The sequence below is a fragment of the Malaclemys terrapin genome, chromosome 2 (assembly GCF_027887155.1).
Source record: "Malaclemys terrapin pileata isolate rMalTer1 chromosome 2, rMalTer1.hap1, whole genome shotgun sequence".
NCBI classification, from domain to species: Eukaryota; Metazoa; Chordata; order Testudines; family Emydidae; genus Malaclemys; species Malaclemys terrapin.
The window spans coordinates 29,495,785-29,523,113 of NC_071506.1; the positions used below are offsets into that span (position 1 = coordinate 29,495,785).

At 37.9% G+C, this 27,329-nt stretch overlaps 1 protein-coding gene across 4 annotated transcripts in view; it reads left to right on the forward strand.

Moving 5' to 3' along the window:
* The window catches only part of CSMD3 (CUB and Sushi multiple domains 3), a 1,152,075-nt gene that overhangs the window by 1,052,430 nt on the left and 72,316 nt on the right, over positions 1–27,329 (forward strand). For all 4 annotated transcript variants that reach the window (XM_054020295.1, XM_054020294.1, XM_054020296.1 and 1 more), the window contains 5 exons: positions 1,673–1,846; positions 5,691–5,876; positions 9,057–9,230; positions 19,763–19,945; positions 22,805–22,981. In XM_054020295.1, coding sequence (XP_053876270.1) covers positions 1,673–1,846; positions 5,691–5,876; positions 9,057–9,230; positions 19,763–19,945; positions 22,805–22,981 — 894 coding nt within the window. The remainder of the gene's footprint in view (positions 1–1,672; positions 1,847–5,690; positions 5,877–9,056; positions 9,231–19,762; positions 19,946–22,804; positions 22,982–27,329) is intronic.

Here is a 27,329-nt window from a genome sequence, read left to right on the forward strand (position 1 = left end):
CATAAGTGCCTTTGTCACTTTTGAAAATGCTTTGGAAGATATCACCTGAAAGTTATGTGTATTTACTATTGATCAATAGAAAGAGTTGTTAGATCTTAAATTATACTGTTAGCATTGAAGACTAAAATGTTCACATTAAGAAACTTGTTTCATTTTCACTGAGATTTTATTACTTTTTTAATCAATAGTGTGTTATGAAAATTAGGGTCTTCATGTATGTTAACTGGGTTAACATGTCACATAAATTAACCTCATATGAGAAAAAATAAGTTTTTTCTTTAAATGGATTATTTTTAGTAAACCTGGGTTATGGTGAAAAAGAGAGGTTGCAAAAAATTGGTATTCTGTGTATTTATTTATTAAGAATGGTCCCTTCTGAGACTGCTTGTCCCTTTCATAAGTGTGTATATAAAAAGTAATTGTGGAAATGCCAATTGTGGTTCATAATTAGTGTTAAATTGATATTACATTATTGAAATTATACTAATATTACTGACAATGCCCTCTTTTTCATATAGCTAGAACTTTATAATAGAAAGCCCTGGCCATAAAAATCTCAACTAATCACAGTGGAACCAGTTCTATTGTTATCCCATTACCTACATTGTTCATTTGTCATTTGATTTACGTATGATAGAGGTTTCTGAAAATAATACTTTATTACTATCGTTAATAGTAATAAATTATAAATAAAGTACAGAAACACACAAACACACACCTCATTGTTCTGTTCCTATTTGTAATCCTTCAGCAGTGGATTAATGCCACTACTCTTTTTGCTCAAGATAGAAATAAGTATTGGACATTAGGGAACAAGTTTATTTGTCAATAATCTTTAAAGCAAGAATGAGGCATAGTTCAACAGGAATTTCCAAATCACTGGGTTAACATCAACAGCAAAACTGAAAAAAAAAATTGCTCCCTGGTCTTTGCTAACAGCAAAGAAGGTGAACATAGTTTCTTTCTTCACAACCAATTATGGAAGCTATTTTGTTGAACACAGTGGAATTGTGCAGTACAATACGTCAGAAAAGGGCAAGGAGGTTGACTGGAGGATTGTAGCAATGAAAGACATACCATTAAACACTGCAATTGTCCATAACATTACAATAGATTTTTAGAAGTGTCAGTACTGTAAATTCATGGCTTAATAGAAGTAGACAAAAATAGTGATTTCTCTTTTATTTGTCTATCGGTTATGTTGTTAATGACATTCATAATTTCATTAATGTATTTCTATAGGACTGCATGTTTAGATTTAATGATCATGACCATTTGACGTTAGAAATGCACTGTGCTGAATGCTTAGGCACCATGGACAGATCTTTTATTATTAGCCTTTTGTACCATACGTTCCTAACTGATTAAATGCCATTCAGAAAAAAAAAAATAAGGAGAATTTTGAGATACAGTTTTAGGTTTAACCTCTTTATCATGTTTAGAAAATAAGGGCCTGATCCCCACAAAGTGCTCAACACCTCCTGAAAGATACTAACCTTGTTCAGTTCCCATTAAGATTAAATGACTTGACAGCTTTAAATACCTCTTGGGAGTCACTCAGTACCTCATATGATCTGACCTTTAGAATTCTACTAAGTAATCATCACTATTACATGGTACCATGAAAAGTGACAGCAGCATGCTCCTGACTCTTGTTTTTTCCTGATGTTAGCTGTTAGCTGTGGTCATCCCGGTAGTCCGATTTATGGAAGAACAAGTGGAAATGGTTTCAACTTCAATGATGTTGTAACTTTCTCTTGTAATACTGGATATGCCATGCAAGGACCAACAAAAGCACAGTGTCAGGCTAATAGGCAATGGAGCCATCCACCACCGATATGTAAAGGTATGATTACAAATATTTACAGATTTGAAGGTTACGCTGAATATGAAAAACAAATATGAAAAAAGAAATAAAGGGACAATGTCAAAGCAAAGCATATATGCTTAAAAATCATCATGGGAATTACAAATAGAAAATTAGAGTATTTAAATAGAACACATTTTCTACATCTAATTTTATTTTTCACCACCTAACAGTTAGTTTGCTGTTTGCATTTCATTCAGATTGAACTATGAGACTAAACTGGGCAGTTTCATTTTAGTTCCTATACTTTTTATTTTCAGGTTCTCATTCATTAGCAAAATTCAGGGGATGGAATTTAAAAGATCTTCACTGAAATTAAAACTAAAATAGAAACATGAAAACATTTCTATGAACATCAAAACTTTTTTTAAATAAAATCTAAATTTGAGGTCTTATACTCACTATTAATGTCTTTTAAAAGCCTATTTTCATATGTTTTCACTGTATTATTGATTTTATAGAAGTGACTTCTTTAACCCAAATTTCATTGTAGCAGATTTTAGAAGCTTTTCCTTTGTACAAATGAAATGACACTTTGTACAAATGAAATGACACTTTGTACCAATATGCCCATACAAGACGCCCAGGTTAGGCACCTAAATCCATATTTAGGCACCTAAATAAAAGTAATCTGTTCATACGACAGACTTCCATTGACTTAACTGGAGACATTGGGCATGCAGCATATCTGAAAAGCATGGCCCTTTTAAATAGGGGACAAATATAGATGTAAGAGCCCAGCTTTGAATGTATAGTTTGGCCTGTATAGATAACTTCAGTTATCATTGTGCCTAGTAAGATTCTTGGAAGCACTAAAATGTTGCATTGAGAGCAAATGATTAACACCTTCACTTTTAGATTTTATTATGGATAGGGAATAAACGATGCAGTATCTTAAAACAAAATAACTCTGATGCTGCACTGTATGCATATGAATGAAATAGTCATTCTCCAAACCCAATATAAAGATATTATAAACCTTAACTCGGGGACTAGGAGATGTCTCAGTGTGTTATATACGGTTGAATAGCAATTGTTTTTATCAGACCATAAAATCAAAGCCACATCACCTTCTGTCATGTCAATATACCCTTGAAATGTTAAGATTTATTTGTATTTGGTTTTACTTTTTCATTTTCAATTAATATAAATATAGTATTGTTCCCAATAAAATACAGATTATAGACTAGTTTTCTTGGAGCAGCCCTTTTGCTACTGATCACAGCTTTTACAGCAGTGTCTTTTGAAATTAATATATTGATACACAAGAACTGGAGGGTTACAGAAATATGATTTGAAGATTTCAAAAATTGTCTCCCCTTAGAAAATGTGTAGTTCTCAAGAAATCCTGATTGCATGCAAGTAGAAATAGCATCAAAGAGCTATCCTGCAGCTGAGTCAGCATCATGTTGGCTTCCCGAAATTTCCTATAAACTTTGGGTTCTAGGATGATACAGAATGTTAAATCGTATAGTGTATTTATATTCATCTTACTTAATACATTTTCCTTTCAATTAGATTAATTACTCTGCCTTGAGCCCTAGTGAAAAACTATTTACAGAACTTTATTTTTAGATATTTTATTTGTAGTTAAGAAATTATTATTCTTTTTAAATTCACAATAGAAAACTCTCATTGTGTACTAAGAGTATATTTCAACTTCAGCCCAATAGCAATACATTATCTTGGTTATGTATTATTCTGAAAGAACTCAAATGTGAAGTTACGAAACTATTAACTATGGTTTGTAACCTGTCCTTTAAAGTTTGCAGATGATACTAAACTGCTCAAGATAGTTAAGACCAAAGCAGACTGTGAAGAACTTCAAAAAGATTTCACAAAACTAAGTGATTGGGCAACAAAATGGCAAATGAAATTTAATGTGGATAAATGTAAAGTAATGCACACTGGAAGAAATAACCCCAACTATACATACAATATGATGGGGGCTAATTTAGCTACAATGAATCAGGAAAAATATCTTGGAATCATCGTGGATAGTTCTCTGAAGACGTCTATGCAGTGTGCAGCGGCGGTCAAAAAGGCAAACAGGATGTTAGGAATCATTAAAAAGAGGATAGAAAATAAGACAGAGAGTATCTTATTGCCCTTGTATAAATCCATGGTACACCCACATCTTGAATACTGCGTACAGATGTGGTCTCCTCATCTCAAAAAAGATATACTGGCATTCAAAAAGGTTCAGAGAAGGGCAACTAAAATGATTAGGGGTTTGGAACGGGTCCCATATGAGGAGAGATTAAAGAGGCTAGGACTTTTCAGCTTGGAAAAGAAGAGACTAAGAGGGGATATAACAAAGGTATATAAAATCATGAGTGATGTAGAGAAAGTAAATAAGGAAAAGTTATTTACTTGTTCCCATAATACAAGAACTAGGGGCCACCAAATGAAATTAATGGGCAGCAGGTTTAAAACAAATAAAAGGAAGTTCTTCCTCACACAGTGCACAGTCAACTTGTGGAACTCCTTGCCTGAGGAGGTTGTGAAGGCTAGGACTATAACTGTTTAAAAGAGAACTGGATAAATTCATGGAGGTTAAGTCCGTTAATGGATATTAGCCAGGATGGGTAAGGAAAGGTGTCCCTAGCCTCTGTTTGTCAGAAGGTGGAGATGGATGGCAGGAGAGAGATCACTTGATCATTGCCTGTTGGGTTCACTCCCTCTGGGGCACCTGGCGAAGCTGAGGACCCCAAAGAACCAACCAGGTTGTTCACATCATTAACAAAAGCTCCCTTCAGTGAAAGGTGGAGATAGATAAATAGACAGCTCTCTATATATCTATCTTCCTGCCTAAGCTACCCAATGGGAGATGCCAACCAGAGGGGTGTATGCTAAGCCCTGCCCCTCTCGTAGAGACAGGCACTTAACTCCAGGAGACAGGGAGACACCTAGCCCTGCTAATGATTCTCAGCTGTGAACCCTCTCCTGGCACTGTTTTAGCAAGAAGCTGAGGAGCAGGAGGAAGTGGTGCTTTCCTCATCATGTTTATCCCAGTGATTAGAGTTTTTACCGGGATGTGAAATCCCAGGTTCAATTGAGGAGCGGTCTCCCACCTTTCAGGAGAGTGCTCTAACCACTGAGCTATGGGACAGTCTGATGTGGGGTTCCCTGAATCTCTCCTGTTGAAGCTGTTCCACTGTAGATAATGAAAGAGTGATTGTGGCAAGAGGACTGGACCCTGTGCCTTCCACCTCCCAAGTGGATGTCCTAACCACAGACTACAGGGTCATTCTCACACTTTCTGCCCCTCTGTGGTCCATTGACCATTAAATATTTATCCATAGTGGAACAGTCATTGGGCGAGAGAGAGAGAAAATGACTCTGCTTTAATCATTGGGTTACAAGGTGGGCACCACCTCCTTCTTCTCCTCTGTCTGGATTTTGAAAGGGACCCAATCTGTTAAACAGCTTCTGAGCATGCCTACTGGATTACGCCCTGCATATGACTTATTAGGCCAAATGCCCGTCTTGTCCTGGTTTGTGAATCACTCTAGGGTTTAAATGGGAGAATCTAGCATCCTGATGCCTAGAGTGAAGAAGCATTGCACATGACCAGAGATGGATGTGTAGGTGCCAAAGAAACTTTTACTCTGGAAACTTAGGCACCAAGTGAATTTAGGTTCCTTGCGTGGTTTGATGGGATATTTGCACATCATAATGATCCCAATACTGGGACTTAGGTGCCTAAATCCTTTTGTGCAACCAGACCTCAGTAATAAAGCTATTACAAATTTATTTATAAAACAATATATTATACATGTGTAATCTAAAAATGAGTTTCAAATGTATCACTTTTTTTTAGTGGTCAACTGTTCTGATCCTGGAATCCCTGCAAATTCCATACGAGAAAGTAAAATAGAACATGGAAATTTCACCTATGGAACGGTGGTGTTTTATGACTGCAATCCTGGACATTTTTTATTTGGATCTTCAGTTTTAGTTTGTCAACCAAATGGTCACTGGGATAAGCCACTACCTGAATGTATTAGTAAGTAGATAATGTGTATTTTTCTGTAAGATAAAAAAAAATGGGCTATATATTTTATGATGTTTTACACTGATTTTGCTGTAAACAGTATATCTGTCTCTTCTGTCTCTCTATGTGGGCACTCAGTTAGATGATGATGGTAGAAATTAGACAGCGAGATCCTATATACATGGATTTTTAAATGTGTGATAACCATATAAGGTCTCAAAGGCAGCAGAGGTATCCCAGGTCTGTTATACATGGTGTATGAAAGTGTTATCTGTGGAGAGGTCACGCAAAAAAACTCCACTTCTTTGGCATATCATAGAAGAATAATCCTTGGGAGTACTGTGCATCAATAGAAAAGGTGTTTGGGAGCAGGGGTGTATCCAGTAGGTGTGCAGCTATATGGATGCACTGACTACATGGAACTTTCATAGCAATAAATAATGACACTGGACCTCTAAAGTTGTAATGGAAGCTGTATAAGAGCTGCAAGGTTTTCAACAACAAGCTCTTGAGTTGTACAGGGAGATTCTTTTCCTCAATCCTTTTTGTAGGTCCCTTTACAAAGACTTGTTTTTGGACTAGGCTTTCTCTCTTGTATGAGACACCAGGTTGAGAGAGAAAACAAGATAAAGAGTTGTTAACCCAGGCATTTTGGCAACATTTCTGGAAGAGTGTGGACAAATTCTGCATTTATTATTTATCTTTTAGGCAGGATTTTTCTCTTCCCATTTTCTCTCAACTGTTCTCAGTTTTTAATTCTTCCAGGTTTTTTATCTTTTTTTATAAATGATCTTCATTCCAGGGGTCTTCCTTATCTTTTATATAGTTTGTAGTTATTTTACAACTCTCATTTGTTAAACTGGCATTAAAGTTTGCGGTCCTTATGAGTAATCGAAGCAGAAAAACATTACTGGAATGGTGTAGTTGTCAAAAACAGCCATTAGAAATGCAAAAATGTCAGAGTTAAGGTTAAATGTAAAGGAAAGCCAAACATATGAAACCATGAAAATGCACAGGTAAGGCACTGACATAATCTTAGCTCTGTCTCCATAGCTATGCCCTGAGGGAAAAAGAAACCCAGGGACTCCGCTGCAGGTTTTTTTTTTTGGTTTTTTTTTGCTTGGGGTGGCCAAAAAGCCAGAGCTGGCCCTGCTATTATACAAATGTGATTAAACACAGACTGAGTGTATCTATAAATGAAAAACTCCAAGACTGAGATCATTAAATTATAATGCTATAATAAAAAGAGCTAATGTTAGTGAATGACGATCTTCACACAGCATCAAATCATGTACAGTATGTATTCAACCAATGCTCTGTTATGCACAATTTCAATGCTAAGAACCTTGCAGCCTTCTTCAAATCTAATATGTCCACAACCATAGACTGAATACCTATCTTCAAGCCCTTATGGAAGAAGATGATGACGGGAAGTTGGGAGGGTGGAAGTGGCAATTAAATCAGTACAGTGGCTATTCTATTATCAAGATATTTACAGCTATAAACCATAGTCTTCATGAAGCACTTAGAAAAAATGCCTTTGATCAGACATTAACGCATCACACAAAGTAAGGGTAAAAGAACAAGGAGGGAGAGATGCAAGTCTAGAATCGTTATGGGGACAGAAATACGGTGATTTAGATGCCTTACCACTGAGCATTTTCATAAGTGCAAATGTTTGGTCTCCTTCAAAGTTCAACCTTCACCCTGAATTCTCTGGGTTTTTAATGGTTGCTTTTAAATAACTACATGCTCTTGTAAGGATTTTTACTTTCAAGTCACTGATATGTACCCTTAAACTTAACAACTTTTTTTTTCTCTGATAGATAAATATAAGAGCAATTAAACCTTACTTGAAAATGTTCCCCATTTCAAATTCCAACTGATGTTTTATTTCTTTTCAGCACTGCAGGGCAAACCTTCATTTCCTTGACATACATAATCCATGTGTCTACTGTTCTACAGAGTAGTGCATAAGGCCTTTTTTCTCTTTATTTTATTCTTATAAAATAGATGCCTGTTGGGCTAACAATGATAACTTTCCCATTATTTTATAAAACTTTCTAATACATATTAGATTTCTGAAACAATTTCAATGGCTTTACCAGGATTTAAAATGCAGAACTTTGTAAAATACTATTTTTGACCAATTTCTACAAATGCTTCTTACAAGATTTTGTTATAGGCTCATCTCAGAGACAAGTGTGTTTCAGAGACAAGTAAAAGAAAAAAGTAATCAGTATTACTTATTATGGAATTCTCTCTTTGCTGTCTTCAGTGTAATTACACAATATCAGCTTACATCTCCTTTTCTGCACTGTTGCAATTAGAGTTTGCTACCAGTGTTGTATATGAAGTTGAACATTGTTCAGGTACCACTGTCTGCAGTCCACGCAGCACACACCCTAAAGGTGTAAGGTTAAAAGCTTCTGAGTCAATCTTAATAAAAAGCTAATTCAGCCTGAAAGGAAAACTGTTTATGTGTAAATTGGCTTTTCTAAGGTCCTGATCCCTAGCTCCCAGGGAGAGACATTGCTTCAGAGAAAGTAGGGTGGGGAGAGGAGGTGGAAAAGGTGAAGCTGTCAAAGGATGGTCCATTCTTTTCAATTCCCAGGTGCAGTGAGAGCTCACAGAGGAATTGTATCTAGCTCAGGCATAATTGTTTCACAAGCTACCCTTGGGACTCCGCATTGCCCCTAAGACAGGCCATAGCCTTAAAGGCAAAATATGGTCTTTATATTGCAAAATATTTGGGCTCAATTCCTGGTCCCCATAAACACATATCAGGAAATTAGGAGATAGAAGCTCAAGGTTTATATATATAGATATAGTTCTGCGGAGACCAGCTCTAAGGTACAGGCATCTTGTGTAATTTTTATATATATACATCTAGGGTATATATATTTAATTACACTAAATGCCTGTACCTTAAGGCTCATCTCAGCAGGAATATTAGAAGCACATTATCATTAATTTTGGATAATGTACACATGACCCTTCAAGAGACATCTGTTTCACCGCATCTGTCAGAATTTGATTCTTGATATATTATTCATATTTAATAAATTAACATTAAAGAATCCAGCTTCTTCACAAGATGTATGTATAAAATATGGGAATTCTAATGGTAAATATAAAAAGTTTGATCGGTGATTATAATATTTTTTTATCTTCAATAATTATGTATTGTAGTGATTGACTGTGGCCATCCTGGCATTCCTCCTAATGCGATCCTGTCTGGAGAGAAGTATACATTTGGGTCTACTGTTCATTATACCTGCACAGGAAGGCGATCACTATTAGGCCAATCATCTCGCACATGTCAATTAAATGGACATTGGAGTGGATCTCTGCCTCATTGCTCAGGTACCACTTTTGAAGTATGTGAATGTGGTCTTGAAGACATTTAAAATTTCCATAGGTTTTTGTGGAAACCTATTTGCTTTTTTTATTATTTGAAAAACAAATAGAAGATTAAACATATCCATTAAAAATATAATGTTGGTGGAAGTGCCATAAAAATAAGTAAAAATATTTTTTACAAGATAATCCAGTGGGAAAACTGAACTTTGTTAATAACATTTAATATGAAGGGAAATGACACACTCAATGGGATGGGACAAGTGACCATTTGGTTTTGAACATGTGTATTTTTATTATATGCACATTGATGATAATAATATTGGTTTGAAGAGGGAGAGCTCCTGCACCATTATTCCCTCAAGATAATGATTTCAATTTTATATAACTTGAAAAACGACTGGTCATTTGAGCTCACAGGCCTCAAGTTAAGTCTAAAATATGTTTTGCATCTGCCCTTTCAGTAAAGCCCCAAGTACTCTAACTAATTTCAAGCATGGGATGTTGTTGTTTTGGTTTTGCATGGTAACTAGTGAATCATCTTGAATGGAAATGGGCCCAAATCACAAAAATTGAGATCCTCATGTTGAACATAGCAAAGCCAAGGAGTGCTACAATGCAGGCTTTTGATTTGGTCCAGTACACCTATAGAGGCCAACTGAGAAGTACATATCTGAGACATACACAGAGTTAAGGGCCTTTTAGATCTCAGGTCTTCAAACCCATTTCTCATCTTCACTAAGTTTTACTTCTCAATAAATACAGGAGTTTATTTTTTCTCTTGGCAACATCATACTTCCATCACATAAGTTACAGCAATCAATATTTTCATCTTGGAGCATTTTCAGATCTATATTGCTTTGATTATAAGAACATAGCTATTTTAATGTTCAGGAATTAGGAAGAAGCCATAGGCCGTATTCTCTCCTGAGTTCTGCCTACACAGAAAATTATGTGCAAGTCTGACATCCTAGATTCTGCTCCCATCCTAATCTTACGGTCAAATTTGATATCATTCAAAATAGCCTTTGGCTTTTTAATAATATTTCTTTTTTCCCACCTTTTATTTCTTTGGTTTATTTAGACTGTAAATTCTTCATTTTAGGCACTCGGTTAATATACATTTGTACAGCACCTAGCACAATGGGGCCCTAATTTCAGCTGGGATCTCTAGTATTACTACAATAGAAATGATAAATAATGATAATTAAAATAATAATTTTAGATGAAGATCTTGCTGTTAAGATCCAAAAAGAGGCCTGACCACAAAGAAAATGGGCATGTCATGCCTGAAGTCAGATTGCTTGCTCACTTTGCCTGAACCAGCACAGTACTGATGTGATAAGTCAAATAACTATTATTTGCAGTGAGTCAGGGTTTACTCAGGGGCTAAGCCTGTTCTTAAGACATCCAGCAGGTAGATGTGGTTAAACACACCCGCTGATGTTATTATCCTGCTCCATCAGTTCCTCTTCTTCCATAAATCTTCATTTACCATCATAAAGTGTGATTATTCATTTTGTATAGTTTTTCACCTAATTTCACCCAGGGTATATTCTCATAAAAATCAGTTGGAGTATTGCCACTGACTTCAATGGAAGCAGGTTCAGGTTCCTATTGCATATGATGATTAGAGCTGCTCATCATGTGAAAAACAGCATGGAATTTGAATCTATTTATAAATTTGAAATTCAGATTTGGATTCGCCAAACCTAGTTTTTAAAACCAGTAGGGTTGTGTCTGTGTATATATACAGAATTTGTCTTTGAGTTTCTGGATTTAAACAAAACTCCAAACTTAAAAATATCTACAGAGCAGAGTGCAGACACACACACAGAATTAAACTGTAAAAAATATTCACATAAATTTTAGTGAAGACAAAACAATAGTTTTTTTCACCACTCTGTTGATATTACATTTGATAATTGAGAGAAGTACTTCACAATAGTGTAAATGAATAAATATATACAATTTAAAAAAATAATTAAGATGTTCTCTCTTTCTCTCACTCTCACACATACTGTGAGGAAGCTCAAAGGTCAAATCAGCATCTAGGAAAAAATAAAGCCAAATTCTATAAGAGAAACCTCTATATACTTCTGCATTTGCAGAGATTCAAATGTGAGTCACATTGAGCAAAACTTAGATTTGGTATAAAGTGGGTAGAACCTTAATAATGTCACCCACTTATATTAGACCTGAAAATAAAACACCACTAGCTCTGGCAACCTGAAATTATGTGGAGTCATTATTTTTCACTAATATTGTCTATAACTTTAATTTGATGTTTCATAAATAAATACATACATACATACATAAACAAACTAGGACCTGGTGCCTAGGTTGTTTCATGGAGCATATTAGAAAGCCATACAAAAAAGAGACAAAAAGTGAGCGCATTCACAGCCCTTTTTACACGTAGGCAGGAATTCACATAGGTTTGTCATGTGTTTCCTGAAGCAGTCTGCTGTCTGGCCATCTGCATATTAAATTATGCTTCAGATCTAGAGCTAGTAGGAGTTGAGGTGTCCCATTGACATCATCTGATGTTTTTTGACAAATACCTTTCAGGAATCACACACATCTCATCTGGAGAGAGCAGAGTTATTATGGAACTCACAGAAACTCAAAATTACTGTTACATGAGCAAAGTCACTGTCATGCACTTAAATAAGTTGTCTGGCCATGGACACCTTCAATAAAAATGGAAAGCCAAATTCTCTGATGGTGTAGTTCTGGTGTAACTCTAGTGACATCAATGGAGTTATGCCAGCAGAAAATTTGGTCCAGATGTGGGGGCAGAAAGTATCGACATGTAGACCAAGAAAATCATCGTTGAATCCCTGCAATTAGGAGGTCAACATAATTATTGTCTATATAACACTATTGGAGCCATTACCACTGTCGTTTTATGATAAAAATAGTCACTAATAGATGGTCTTTTTGCTAGTCCACTATAACATTCCATCAAGCTGGACTGTGATTAACCTCCCCTGGATGGTCACGGCAATCATTCCTAGACATTTTTTAACAAATAGATTTAAATCTGTATATTAATAACAAAAAGATGGCAGATCAGAGTGCATAATGGGGTTAATTTATAAGGAAAAGTTATGACACACTTTTGTAAGGCACAAAGCCCTTTTTTACTTCAATCACAATAAAAGTAGCAGTAAAAGTAGTAGTGGTAGTACCTAGGAACTGGTTGAGAATGGGGATCATTGTGCTGGGCATTGTACAAATACAGAGTAATAGACACTCCCTGCCCTGAATGTTTTGCAATCTAAATAGACAAGATGGACAAAATGTAGGGGATGTATCCAAAGTTATGACCCCAACCACTTTACCTAGGGCACTTTTGCTGTAATGCATAAAACGTAGTGACCAAAATGTTCAAACTTGATGTCTTGAGTTAATCACCTCAATAAGCGGCTTGGATTTTGGAAATCCTGAATATTCAGAACCTCCATTGACTTGACTGTATTTTGGGTTTGGGGAGTTGTGGATATTCACCATCTTTGAAAATCAAGCTCCTCAAATACTCTAATGATTGGGGTCATGGGAATCTAAATAAATAAATGTAGGTGCCCTAGAAAGATTTTGATACCTAAATTTAGGGGTCCAAATTTGAAACATTTTGGCTATCATATCTACAACTAGTTCGTTCACTCATACGCATGAGGAAATTTTCTAATGCTAGTAAGCACCAATGAATTAGAATAGATAGGGTCCTGTGCATTTTTTCCCACATGTGCAGAAAGATCACATTCTAATAATTCATAGATTCATAGATTCATAGATTCTAGGACTGGAAGGGACCTCGAGAGGTCATCGAATCCAGTCCCCTGCCCGCATGGCAGGACCAAATACTGTCTAGTCCATCCTTGATAGACATTTATCTATCCTACTCTTAAATATCTCCAGAGATGGAGATTCCACAACTTCTCTAGGCAATTTCTTCCAGTGTTTAACCACCCTGACAGTTAGGAACTTTTTCCTAATGTCCAACCTAAACCTCCCTTGCTGCAGTTTAAGCCCATTGCTTTTGTTCTATCCTTAGAGGCTAAGGTGAACAAGTTTTCTCCCTCCTCCTTATGACACCCTTTTAGATACCTGAAAACTTCTATCATGTCCCCTCTCAGTCTTCTCTTTTCCAAACTAAACAAACCCAATTCTTTCAGCCTTCCTTCATAGGTCATGTTCTCAAGACCTTTAATCATTCTTGTTGCTCTTCTCTGGATCCTCTCCAATTTCTCCACATCTTTCTTGAAACGCAGTGCCCAGAACTGGACACAATTCTCTAGCTGAGGCCTAACCAGGGCAGAGTAGAGCGGAAGAATGACTTCTCATGTCTTGCTCACAACACACCTGTTAATACATCCCAGAATCATGTTTGCTTTTTTTGCAACAGCATCACACTGTTGACACATATTTAGCTTGTGGTCCACTATAACCCCTAGATCCCTTTCTGCCGTACTCATTCCTAAACAGTCTCTTCCCATTCTGTATGTGTGAAACTGATTTTTCCTTCCTAAGTGGAGCACTTTGCATTTGTCTTTGTTAAACTTCATCCTGTTTAACTCAGACCATTTCTCCAATTTGTCCAGATCATTTTGAATTATGACCCTGTCCTCCAAAGCAGTTGCAATCCCTCCCAGTTTGGTATCATCCGCAAACTTAATAAGCGTACTTTCTATGCCAATATCTAAGTCGTTAATGAAGATATTGAACAGAGCCGGTCCCAAAACAGACCCCTGCAGAACCCCACTTGTTATGCATTTCCAGCAGGATTGGGAACCATTAATAACAACTCTCTGAGTACGGTTATCCAGCCAGTTATGCATCCACCTTATAGTAGCCCCATCTAAATTGTATTTGCCTAGTTTATCTATAAGAATATCATGCGAGACTGTATCAAATGCTTTACTAAAGTCTAGGTATACCAAATCCACAGCTTCTCCCTTATCCATAAGACTCGTTATCCTATCAAAGAAAGCTATCAGATTGGTTTGATACAATTTGTTCTTTACAAATCCATGCTGGCTATTCGCTATCATCTTACCACCTTCCAAGGGTTTGCAGATGATTTCCTTAATTACTTGCTCCATTTTCTTCCCTGGCACAGAAGTTAAACTAACTGGTCTGTAGTTTCCTGGGTTGTTTTTATTTCCCTTTTTATAGATGGGCACTATATTGGCCCTTTTCCAGTCTTCTGGAATCTCTCCCGTCTCCCATGATTTTCCAAAGATAATAGCTAGAGGCTCAGATACCTCCTCTATTAGTTCCTTGAGTATTCTAGGATGCATTTCATCAGGCCCTGGTGACTTGCAGGCATCTAATTTTTCTAAGTGATTTTTAACTTGTTCTTTTTTTATTTTATCTGCTAAACCTACCCCCTTCCCATTAGCATTCACTATGTTAGGCATTCCTTCAGACTTCTCGGTGAAGACCAAAACAAAGAAGTCATTAAGCATCTCTGCCATTTCCAAGTTTCCTGTTACTGTTTCTCCCTCTTCACTGAGCAGTGGGCCTATCCTGTCTTTGGTCTTCCTCTTGCTTCTAATGTATTGATAAAAAGTCTTCTTGTTTCCTTTTATTCCTGTAGCTAGTTTGAGCTCATTTTGTGCCTTTGCCTTTCTAATCTTGGCCCTGCATTCCTGTGTTGTTTGCGTATATTCATCCTTTGTAATCTGTCCTAGTTTCCATTTTTGATATGACTCCTTTTTATTTTTTAGATCATGCAAGATCTCGTGGTTAAGCCAAGGTGGTCTTTCCTAACCAGCGGAATAGCTTGCTTTTGGGCCCTTAATAGTGTCCCTTTGAAAAACTGCCAACTCTCCTCAGTTGTTTTTCCCCTCAGTCTTGATTCCCATGGGACCTTACCTTTCAGCTCTCTGAGCTTACCAAAATCTGCCTTCCTGAAATCTATTGTCTCTATTTTGCTGTTCTGCCTTCTACCCTTCCTTAGAATTTCAAACTCTATGATTTCATGATCACTTTCACCCAAGCTGCCTTCTACTTTCAAATTCTCAACGAGTTCCTCCCTATTTGTTAAAATCAAGTCTAGAACAGCTTCCCCCCAGTAGCTTTTTCAACCTTCTGAAATAAAAAGTTTTCTGCAATGCAGTCCAAGAATTTGTTGGATAGTCTGTGCCCTGCTATGTTATTTTCCCAACATATATTTGGATAGTTGAAGTCCCCCATCACCACCAAATCTTGGGCTTTGGATGATTTTGTTAGTTGTTTAAAAAAAGCCTCATCCACCTCTTCCACCTGGTTAGGTGGCCTGTAGTAGACTCCTAGCATGACATCACCCTTGTTTTTTACTCCTTTTAGCCTAACCCAGAGACTTTCAACACTTCCGTCTCCTATGTCCATTTCCACCTCAGTCCAAGTGTGTACATTTTTAATATATAAGGCAACACCTCCTCCCTTTTCCCCCTGTCTATCCTTCCTGAGCAAGCTGTACCCATCCACACCAACATTCCAATCATGTGTATTATCCCACCAAGTTTCAGTGATGCCAACAATGTCATAGTTGTATTTATTTATTAGCTCTTCCAATTCTTCCTGCTTATTACCCATACTTCTCGCATTTGTATATAGGTTTCAGAGTAGCAGCCGTGTTAGTCTGTATCCGCAAAAAGAACAGGAGTACTTGTGGCATCTTAGAGACTAACAAATTTATTAGAGCATAAGCTTTCGTGGACTACAGCCCACTTCTTCGGATGCATATAGAGTGAAACATATATTGAGGAGATATATATACACACATACAGAGAGCATGAACAGGTGGGAGTTGTCTTACCAACTCTGAGAGGCCAATTAAGTAAGAGAAAAAAAACTTTTGAAGTGATAATCAAGATAGCCCAGTACAGACAGTTTGATAAGAAGTATGAGAATACTTACAAGGGGAGATAGATTCAATGTTTGTAATGGCTCAGCCATTCCCAGTCCTTATTCAATCCTGAGTTGATTGTATCTAGTTTGCATATCAATTCCAGCTCAGCAGTCTCTCGTTGGAGTCTGTTTTTGAAGTTTTTCTGTTGTTAAGATAGCCACCCGCAGGTCTGTCATAGAATGACCAGACAGGTTAAAGTGTTCTCCCACTGGTTTTTGAGTATTATGATTCCTGATGTCAGATTTGTGTCCATTAATTCTTTTGCGGAGAGACTGTCCGGTTTGGCCAATGTACATGGCAGAGGGGCATTGCTGGCACGTGATGGCATATATCACATTGATAGATGTGCAGGTGAACGAGCCCCTGATGGTATGGCTGATGTGATTATCACCTGCACATCTACCAATGTGATATATGCCATCATGTGCCAGCAATGCTCACTACTCAACTCAAAAGATGTTTCTGTTGGTGAAGAGAGGAAATAGGTAAAATCACTCTGCTAGTTCTGGTCTGCATTCAGCACCCTTCTGTGCTGATGGGGCTGGTTGGCAAGGGCTGTCTCTCTGTCACTAACCTCCCACCTGGGATGCCCCAGTTATTCGTAAACTCCACTGAGTCCATACGTGCCAGGGATCTGTCATTCATTGGTCAAATGTGAGTGCCCTGGGTTCTCACTGTTTCCCACAGTTAACAGCATGTCCTTATGACTCAGATAAATACCTACACGGGTTATTATAGAGAGAGAGAATTTTATTTACCCCATTTATGCATACATTTTAGCACTGCCATGTATTTAGCCAGTTATTGCTAATATAAAGGCATAATTTGATGCGCTCTGGTAAGTGCATTTTACACTAGTTGTATTTCTAGATTTATACCAGTGTAAATGAAAGCAGAATTTGGCTCAACAATGATATTATGATTTGCCTTTAGATCCTTGTTAGTGCAAGAGACTGTACATTTTATTATTTGTAAAAAATTTCACCAAATCTGTGTGCTTTATGTCTTTGGGCCAAAACCTCAGCTGCTGTAAGCCAGTATAGGTCCACTGAATTCGTTGAAGAATTGAATGCGAATTTATACCAGCTGAGTCCAGAGTTAAATTTGGTTATCTGTGTAGTCAACTGTGCTTTTGTCCAAAACTAATTCAAAGATATTTATCAAAAAGGACAGTGGCCAGGATTTTCAGAAATAGGAACTTGTAATTATGGTCCTAAGTCTGTATTTAGACATTTGAATAAGTTACTGGTTAGACTGGGAACTGCTGGGAGCTCTACCCTCACCCCCAATCATGACACTTATTTAGGGTCCTAAATATGGATTTTAGACTTTTATTTCAAAAAATCTTGGCCACGAATTGTTTGCAAAACATTTATTTTGCTCTATGTATATTAGAAATGGCAAAACTGTTAACTTTTTCCCACCATCTACTTTGTAAAACATAAATAGCGTGTCAGCTGAAATGAGATTTTATTCAGCATACTGTCTTTCAGCTGGAAGTAGCTAAAAACCATGACAAATAGTTGGTGTTGAGAAAAATGCTGACTAAAGCTCACGTACAATGGCAGTAATGTTGCCACTCCAGTGATAACATTAAAATGTGAAGTATGCACTCCAGTACCATTAGAAAACATGTGTTACAAGGAACTTGATTGAACAGGAAATTCATTTGTAAATCAGTGACCTCGGATAAGTATTCTGAATGACGAACCATGGCAATTTTTATGGTTCTCACAATAAGCTGTGGAACTAAACCCTAATACAAAATCATTAGCCATTTAGCTCAGGTGAGTCCTAGTGTAACATAAAATGGTGTAAATTAGGGGGAACAAGCACTTCTCAGCTTGGGAAGGCTGAGCTTTTTGCACATACCAGGGGTCTTTGCATCTCTCCATATCCCTCCCACAAGCTCTTCCTATGCCATCCCCTCATCCCCCCTCTATTTCAGGGATTCCCTGCAAGTCCCCCAGTCTCTTCCCTGCCAGTGGTTCTGTGTGCCCCCCACTTACCTAACCCAGGGTCCCCCATTACTCCCACATGCTAATGGCTTTGTGTGCACTCCCATTCCCATTTTCTTTCATGACTTCCATTCTCTAGGTTTCTGAATCCCCGCACCAGGAATTGTGTGTGCCTTGTCATTACCACATCTCTCCATTCAAAGGTTCTCACATTCTAGCCTCATGGAGGGTCTCTGTGTTTGCCCCTATTTCCCTCTTTCCCTGCATATTCCCCAATCCCTCCTCTATACCAGGGTACACCAATTTCCCTCTTTCACAGGGGTTGTGTTTGCCCCATACCCTTCTCCCCCATTCCCACCTTTCTCCCCAGGCCAGGGGCTCTGTGTGGCCTCCCTTCTCCCATTCCAAGGTCCCCCATTCTCCCCACCGTCCCCCATGACAGGAGTTCTCTGTGCCCCTCATTTCACCTGGACCCAGGGCAGAAATGTCAGGATTCAATAAGCATGGAAAGGGTCTTCCAATTTCCCTGCCACTGGGGGTTTTGTGCCCCCATTCCTCCTCCATGTTCCCTATCCTCCCCTTTGGCAGGGTCTCTGTGTGAATCTGTATTGCCCCCTCCTCCCCATTTCCCACTGTCCCCCAGATGTCAGGGGCTCTGTCAGTCCCCTATTTTCTGATTGCCACCTTCTCTCTTATGCTAGGGGTTCTTTGCTCCTCTTGGCCACTGACCCCATACCAGGATTACCCCAGTCTTTCCCATGCCAGGGGCTGTGTGCATGACCCCCTTTTACTTTATGCCCCCAAATCTGTCCCTACATTATTCCTTCTGTTGGGGAGTTAAATCAGTCAGGTGTCAACATGTTGAACTCCACTTGGAGGATAAGCAGGGGTATTGTTCTGTAGTGCTTAGGGTGACCAGACAGCAAGTGTGAAAAATCAGGATGGGGGTGGGGGGTAATAGGAGCCTGTATAAGAAAAAGACCCCCAAATTGGGACTGTCCCTATACAATCGGGACATCTGGTCACCCTAGTAGTGCTGAAAAGAGTTAATTGGTGCCATAAACATGTTGTTTGATCCATAGAAAATTGCAGAGGTACTTGAAGCTTTGGTTGTGCTAATAATGTAGCGGGGGCTCCACTTGTCCTCCACTTTCCCTCTGATTTCCCTGCAAATCAATAGGATTCTGGCCATTAATGCCTAGTACATTCCTGGAAATTCTGGAATTGATTGGATGCAGCATTCAAAAGTTATCATATTACATACATGTATAAATGCAAACATGGAAAAGCCATCAATCTGAGTGTAAGGCCTTCACAAGCTTGGCCAATTACCAGAGAAACATATAATTTCTGTGTGCTGTTTACACTTCAGTTAAATCTTGGTTACAAAGGTATCTTTGGTAGCTACCAAATCATTTGAAAAGCCAAGTAAAGGGCCTGGACCCAGATTTTTAAAAGTATTTAGGCTTTGCTTTGCTCAGTGTTGCAATGCCTAACTGATTTAAGAGCCCAATCTAATTTTCAAAAGGGAAACAATGGGAAGCAATACCTAAATACCTTTAAAAATCTGGGTCTTATAGTTCAAGTCAGTAGCTGTAAAATAGTCCTACAGTACTGATATAGTAATATAGTGTATCAAATATTATATTCATGTGAAAATCTTTGTATTAAAATTCTAGGTGACACTGCTGGTTCTTGTGGAGATCCAGGAATCCCAGGTCATGGTTCTAGAGAAGACAGTGATTTTAAAATTAAAAGTACTGTGCGTTTCAACTGTGAGATTGGTTATATCCTTCATGGGTCAGAAGAAAGAATATGTTTGGGAAATGGAACCTGGACAGGAAGACAGCCAGAGTGTAAAGGTAAATCACAAAAGGAAAATACATTTTATGTATATATCTTTAAAATGAAAGTAATGTGAATGAAAAGTGCCAGAGTGAAATCCCTGGGGGTTAAACTGCTTGATTTAGCCACAGGACAGATAGAGTACAGGCAGTGGAAGAGTAGCCTTCTCCGTATCTGCTTACAAGTGTACCTGTATTACCTCTATTTTGCCCTGGAAAGACAACATCTAGCACTGAGACAATGGCTCACTTTCCATGCTTGTTGAATCATGCCATTTCTGCTGTAAGTGCTGACCAGAATGCCAGTTGTATATCATAGTTCTTGTGATGCAGATACTTGTCCATTGGGTACTAGCTTGAGACCACAAATCTTTTCACACAGAGACTGAAACAGCTATAAGATAGTAATGGCTTTTGGTCGCCTGGGTACAGTTCAAATCAGTAACTAGAGATGATAAATTCTTAGTCTTTGAGACAACCATTACTTTTTTCCCTACTCCTTCCACCAGTTTGTACCAACTACATATTTTTTTCGTAGGAGGAAAAAATAGGTAAGCACTGTAGACCTCACTTTTTTAATATTGTTTTTTTCCTTTGACAAATGCTTTCCTGGTTGCTTCATCCTTAGTTACAGCTATTGTAGATATGAATACCAGTGAAAGGAGAAATTCAATTATTTGTAGAATTTCATTATACTACATATAATATGTCATAAATGATTAAACTATAAATTTTGTTTACTGATTAATATATCTTGCTCACTATTAGAAAATGAAAAACCCAAACTAAGTTACTTAAAATGAATCACTCTAGAATTGTGAAGCAAGATGTATTACCATAAAAACAAGACCTAACCAGATATTTATTGAGAATCATGTATGGTACTTCAGTAATCTTGATTCCACAAATAAGAAGTAATTCCCAACAGACCCTTTTAGAGAAAAAAAGCTTCCTGAATAGCAGAGGAAAATTTAAGAGCCTCTTTTCTCTTATTATCCACTTTATTATTATGAATTGCTCTGTCTTTAAGAGATAGTCATTTCATTTTGAAGGAGACAGCTTAATTAACATTGTTCGGCTATACCCAAAGAAGGACAGGACACACTTGGTATGGATTTAATCAGGTCGCAACTTTATTATTAGATGTTTGGGACTACCTGGTAGATAACAGTGTACAGTGCAGGTAACCTCCTGTTTATTCCATAATTACCTGTGGGCTTCCACCAGCTCCCCCTCTTTTTCCATCCAGGTCCTTACTATCCAGCCCCCTCGGAGGAGGGTTAAGGTGTGCTATAAGAAAGGGGTATTGGCTCCCTGCCGTTCCAACCATAGGTGCTCCAAACCCCTTACCATTCCGTACCTTTAACCAGCACCTCCTTTTTAAGTCATTTACCGGGCCATTTATCTAGTCACTGGATGCCTTCCATATGGAGTACCTGCACTGGATATCCACCACAAGGAGGCACCGGTAATTAGCTGGGCTGCCTCCCCCACAAACCCAGTCAGGTTCCCAGACATCTTCCAATTGCCTCTTGTATAGCAGCCAAACAACATGTCACGCCCCCGAGTCTGTTAGGTGAACCCCCATCCTTCCAAATGAACTCGGTTGTCCCTTGCACCATGCAAGGATTATTGAGGACTCCTGCAAATGGGTTGCCAATGCCATGTACCGCAACACCCGTCCCTTCTTGATGAGCCATATCGGTGACCAGCATTCCGAGTCCTGAAAATGGAAGAACTCTTAACTCTTCATAGCTCAGCCATGTGCCCGGAGCCAAGGATCTTCATGCTGCCACCATGAACCTCATATGCCACGGCTTCATAGCGCCAGTGGCATCTACTCGAGTTCATCGCTACCTCCTGGTGCAAGCCCCCTGCTGCATGGAGAAAGGGGTTTCCAGCACCAGGGCTTTCACCTTTAAAGCCTACCCATCACCAACCTTTTTGCAGCATTTTCTGACCTTGTTCCCTCTCCCACCCCACCATAAAGCACTGCTGCCTTCCCCTGGCAAGCCTGGATAACGCCAGCCTTAGCTGCGGTGTGGTCAAACCCGCTTTTAATATTCTTCTTGATGAACAGATGCAACTCTGATACAAAGTAATAAATAAATAAATACATATCTTATAAGCTGTAGGGGGACATGATCACCCAAACTGAGCTTTCTTCCTTCTCTACTATCAAACTGGATTGCCATCATATTATTTTACATTTCAAGATATCTAAGATGCTTCATTATTCATTTAACTTAGAAATCCTCTTGGAGGTATGTATATGGCATAAAGACTGCTGTTGTCTTAGTTTTGTTTGTTTATATTATATTATATTATATTATATTATATTATATTATATTTATTAAAGAATGATATTTAGGTGAAAAGCCATGCACTGGAAAGTTAGGAAATTCTAGATTTATAGTTGCTTGTACAGTGTTAATTCTTCCTTTTTAGCCTCCATCCTGTGCATTGAACGAGGCACAGTCCTGTGGGGAAAAAAATTAGTTGGTGATCATGTAATTAAAGATGGTATCATAATGCATACTCACAAATGGAACGAATTGAGGTTGTAGGGGTAACCGTAAATCTGGCATTTTTGAGCTTTCCTGTGCTTGATTTTGCAACCTAAATAACTTTCTTTTACCATAGGCTTTTTAAGTGTAATTTCCTAGGTATTATTCTCCAAGGGAAAAGATAAAAATAAATTTTGGTATATATAAATGTAATAAACCATCCCCATCACACATTGTCCACAGGATTTGAAAGCTAAATCTTCAGCTTTAACAAAGACTCCTATCCCTTAAACATGCTAGCAACAGGAGCATTATTTTATTTGTAAATTAACATTTTAACATCTTATACATTTAACATTTTATTTTATAGCTGTGCAATGTGGTAATCCAGGAACAACTGCTAATGGGAAAGTATTTCGTATAGATGGCACGACATTTTCTAATTCGGTAATTTATTCCTGTATGGAAGGATACATACTTTCTGGATCTTCTGTGAGACAATGTACTGCCAATGGAACATGGTCTGGATCCTTGCCAAATTGCACAAGTAAGATTAATCTTCAATTAATAGTCTTCATGTTTAACCATAACTATGGCCTGTTAGATATTGCTTTAGTGTTTTTAATTAAATTCTTCATTATTGTAAATACAATAATATAGAATTTAGGTATTAATTGCCAGCTTTACTTTCCCTCACAACACTTCAGAAACTCTTGGTAATTTACATAAAAAAGTACATTCAACCATGAAAATATTATGTAAGTGTAATATGAAGAATAAAATGTTTGAAGAAAGATGAGTTAAAACATACTGACTAGTATTACATTTTAAGGCAATTCTATATTCATATATTCTGCCCACTTAAACTTTCTTCTAATGGTAAAAAGGTATTTTCTTGTTTCATATTTTGTGGTGTTAGTGTTCGTTTATGTGTGTGTTTTGTGTGATGCGTCTGCTCATGTGATAATGTGCTGGTCACCTGCTGAGCATGTTTTCTTTGTGAAACAAGAATAAAATACAATCGCTAATTGCTTTGCCATGAAAAAACTAATTTTCATTTACAAATATATAAGACTTTTTTATCTGTCTCTATATGGTTCATCGTTTTTACAAAAGAAAAAAGCAAGCTGTGGAATAGTGTTTCTATCTTATTACTTTATAATTGTTTTAGCTGCCATTTTGTTTATTATTTATAAGTATTCTAAGAGGGTGCATAATATGTTTGTGGTGTGCATTTCAATCTTTTGTTTGACATTTGAAATCTTCTGTAACTTCTTACACTATATTTCCTGCTCAGTGATTGCAATCTATAACTTTTCAAGTGTTTCTGTTGTAGTGTTCAAGTGTGATTGCCTGACCTTTGAAGATTATACATACAGTACTTGTGACATCAATTTATTTTAATGGTGTTATCAATGGGTATCTACAATGTATTAACTGACCACAGTTTCAGAAAAGAAACTGCAGCCGTTGACAGTTTTTGCAAGACAATATATGAGTTCATGAAAAACTTGTTTGCTTTCCCTGAATTTGTGGCATATTGTTTTAGTATTATAGGTTCAGATAACAAAACCAAGCATTCTTCAGATTGTTTGATTTAACCTCACTCCACACTGGCCTGAGCTTGTCCTTTTAGAACATTAGAACGGCCACACTGGGTCAGACCAAAGGTCAGTCTAGCCCAGTATCCTGTCTTCCGACAGTGGCCAATGCAAGGTGCCCCAAAGGGAATGAATGGAACAGGTAATCATCAAGTGATCCATCCCATTGCCCATTCCCATCTTCTGGCAAACAGATGCTAAGGACACCATCCCTGTCCATACTGGCTAGTAGCCATTGATGGACCTATCCTCCATTAACTTATCTAGTTCTTTTTTTAATCCTGTTATAGTCTTGGCTTTCACGAACATCCTCTGGCAAGGAGTTCCACAGGTTGACTGTGGGATGTGTGAAAAAATACTTCCTTTTGTTTGTTTTAAATCTGCTGCCTCTTAAGCACTTTTCAGCACTTTTCCATTCTCTCTCTCGATGAGAGAGAGAGACAGATTCACAGAATCCTCTCCTTGGAAGTCGTGAATGATAGGCTAACCTCACCAATAAGACCTCAAAGGAACTGAAACCGATTTTTGGCACCTATTTGTAAGTGCTAGAACTACATTACAGCTCCATTCTTCCTGCCTCTGTGATCCATGAGAGGACTTTCAGTCTTATCCCATGACTTCTTACTTTGCTGAAGAGCCTTTGGTGAGGGATCTTGACAAAGGCTTTCTGAAAAACCAAGTACACTATATCCACTTGATCATCCTTGTGCATGTTTGTTGACCCCTCAAAGAATAATAATAGATTGGTGAGGCATGATTTCCCTTTACAAAAGACGTGTTGACTCTTCCCCAACAAATATTGTTCATCTATATGTCTGATAATTCTGTTCTTTACTATAGTTTCAACCAATATGCCTGGTGCTAAAGTTAAATTTACTAGCCTGTAATTGCCAGTATCACCCCTGGAACGTTTATTTTTTATTTTATTTTTTTTTTAAACTGGTGTAAAATAATAAATAAATAAATTAAATAAAACCTGGTGTCACCTCCAGTCATCTGGTACAGAAGTTGATTTAAATGATAGGTTACATACCACAGTTAGTAGTTTTGCAGTTTCACATTTGAGTTTCTTCAGAATTATTGGGTGAATACCATCTGGTTCTGGTGACTTATTACTGTTTAATTTCTCAGTTTGTTCACAGTTCCCCAGATTTGTCAGCTAAAAAGAATGGCTCAGCTGTGGGAATCTCCCTCACATCCTCTGCAGTGAAGACCAATGCAAAGATTTCATTTAGCCTCTCCTTCCATGAATTCTCCCTCGATCTTCCAGTGGCCCCACTGATTGTTAGGCAGGCTTCCTGCTTCTGATGTAGCATTTTTTGTTTTGTTTTTGTTTTTTTCCTGTTAGCTTTTTGAGTCTTTGGCTAGTTGCTCTTCAAATTCCTTTTTTGACTGCCAAATTATACTGTTATGCTTGACTTGCCCGAGTTTATACTCTCTATTTTCCTCAGTAGGATTTAGCTTCCCATATTTAAAGGATGTCTTTTTGCCTCTAACCACTTCTTTTACATTGTTCTCTAGCCATGATGGCACTTTTTTGGTCCTCTTACTATTTTTGTTTTAATTTAGGGTATATATTTAATTTGAGCCTCTAGTACAATGTTTTAAAAAAGTTTCCATGCAGCTTGCATGCATTTCACTTTTGTGACTGTACCTTTTAATTTCCATTTTACTTGCATCATCATTTTTGGATAGTTTCCCTTTCCGAAGTTAAATGCTACTGTGGTTCACTTCTTTGGTGTTTCTTTCCTCCCACCCCCCAAGTATAGTAATTTAATTATATTACAGTCACTACTACCAAGTGGTTCAGCTATATTCACCTCTTGGACCATATCTTGTGCTCCATTTAGAACTAAATCAATTATTGCCTCTCCCTTTGTTGGTTCCAGGACTAGCTTCTCCAAGAAGCAATCATTTGTAGTGTCAAGAAACTTTATCTCTGCATCCTATCCTGAGGTGACATGTACCCAGTTAATATGGGGATAGTTGAATTCCCCCATGATTAATACATTTTCTATATTTATGCTCTAAGCTCCTGGAGCATTTCACAATCACCATCCTGGTCAGGTGGTTGGTAGTATATTCCTAATGCTATATTCTTATTATTCTAGCATGGAATTTCTATCCATAGATATTTTATGGTACAGTTTGATTCATTTAAGATTTTTTGCAACATGACCTACTCTTTTATTCCTATATATTTTGTATCCTGGTATTACCGTGTCCCATTGATTATCATAATTCCACCAAATTTCTGTGATGCCTATTATATTAATATCCTCATTTAATACCAAGCGCTCAAGTTCATCCATCTTAGTATTTAGACTTCTAGAATTTGTATGCAAGCACTTATAAAATTTCTCACTTTTTCGCTGCCTGCCAGTATGTGATGTAATTGCCTAGGATTCTTTCATTTGGCTGTTTCTCTTCAGTTCTTACCTGTACTTCATGACCTTCTATCCTCTCCTCCTTACTAGGATATAGAGAATCCCTGTTTGTAGATCATCCCATAAGGGATGTCTGTGTCTGAACCATGTGCTCTTCTGTACCTGTTGGCTTTCCCCCAGCCCTTAGTTTAAAAACTCCTCTACAACCTTTTTAATATTACATGCCAGCAGTCTGGTTCCATTTTGATTTAGGTGGAGCCTATCCTTCCTGTATAGGCTCCTCCTTTCCCAAAAGGTTTCCTAGTACCTAATAAACCTAAAGCCCTCCTCCCTACACAGTCATCTCATCCGTGCATTGAGACCCTCCAGTTCTCCCTGTCTAACTGGCACTGCACGGGGAGCTGGGATCATTTCAGAGAATGCTACCATGGAGTTTCTGGACTTCAATTTCTAGTAGCCTATATTTGACTTCCAGGACTTCTCTCCCATCTTTTCCTATGCCATTGGTATCTGTATGTATCACAACCACCAACTTCTCCCCAGCACTACACATACACATGTCTAGATGTCTCGAGAGATCCACGACCTTCGCATCCAGCACGGAATTCACCATGTGGTTCTCTTAACACAGCCCTCTATATTTCTAATGCTCAAATCCCCCATTACTATTACCTGTCTTTTCCTAAGAAATGGGGTTCCCTCCAATGGAGAGGTATTCTCAGTGCGAGAGGATACCGTGACATCATCTGGAAGGACAGTCCCAAATATGGGATTGTTTCCCTCCGCTCCAGTTTGATGTTCTCCTTCCCCAAAACTTTCATCCTCCTCAATAGCACAGAGACTATCATTCTGCTCTGCTGTGCCCATCTTCCCACCAACTGTTTCTTTATGTTCTTCCCTTCCTGTT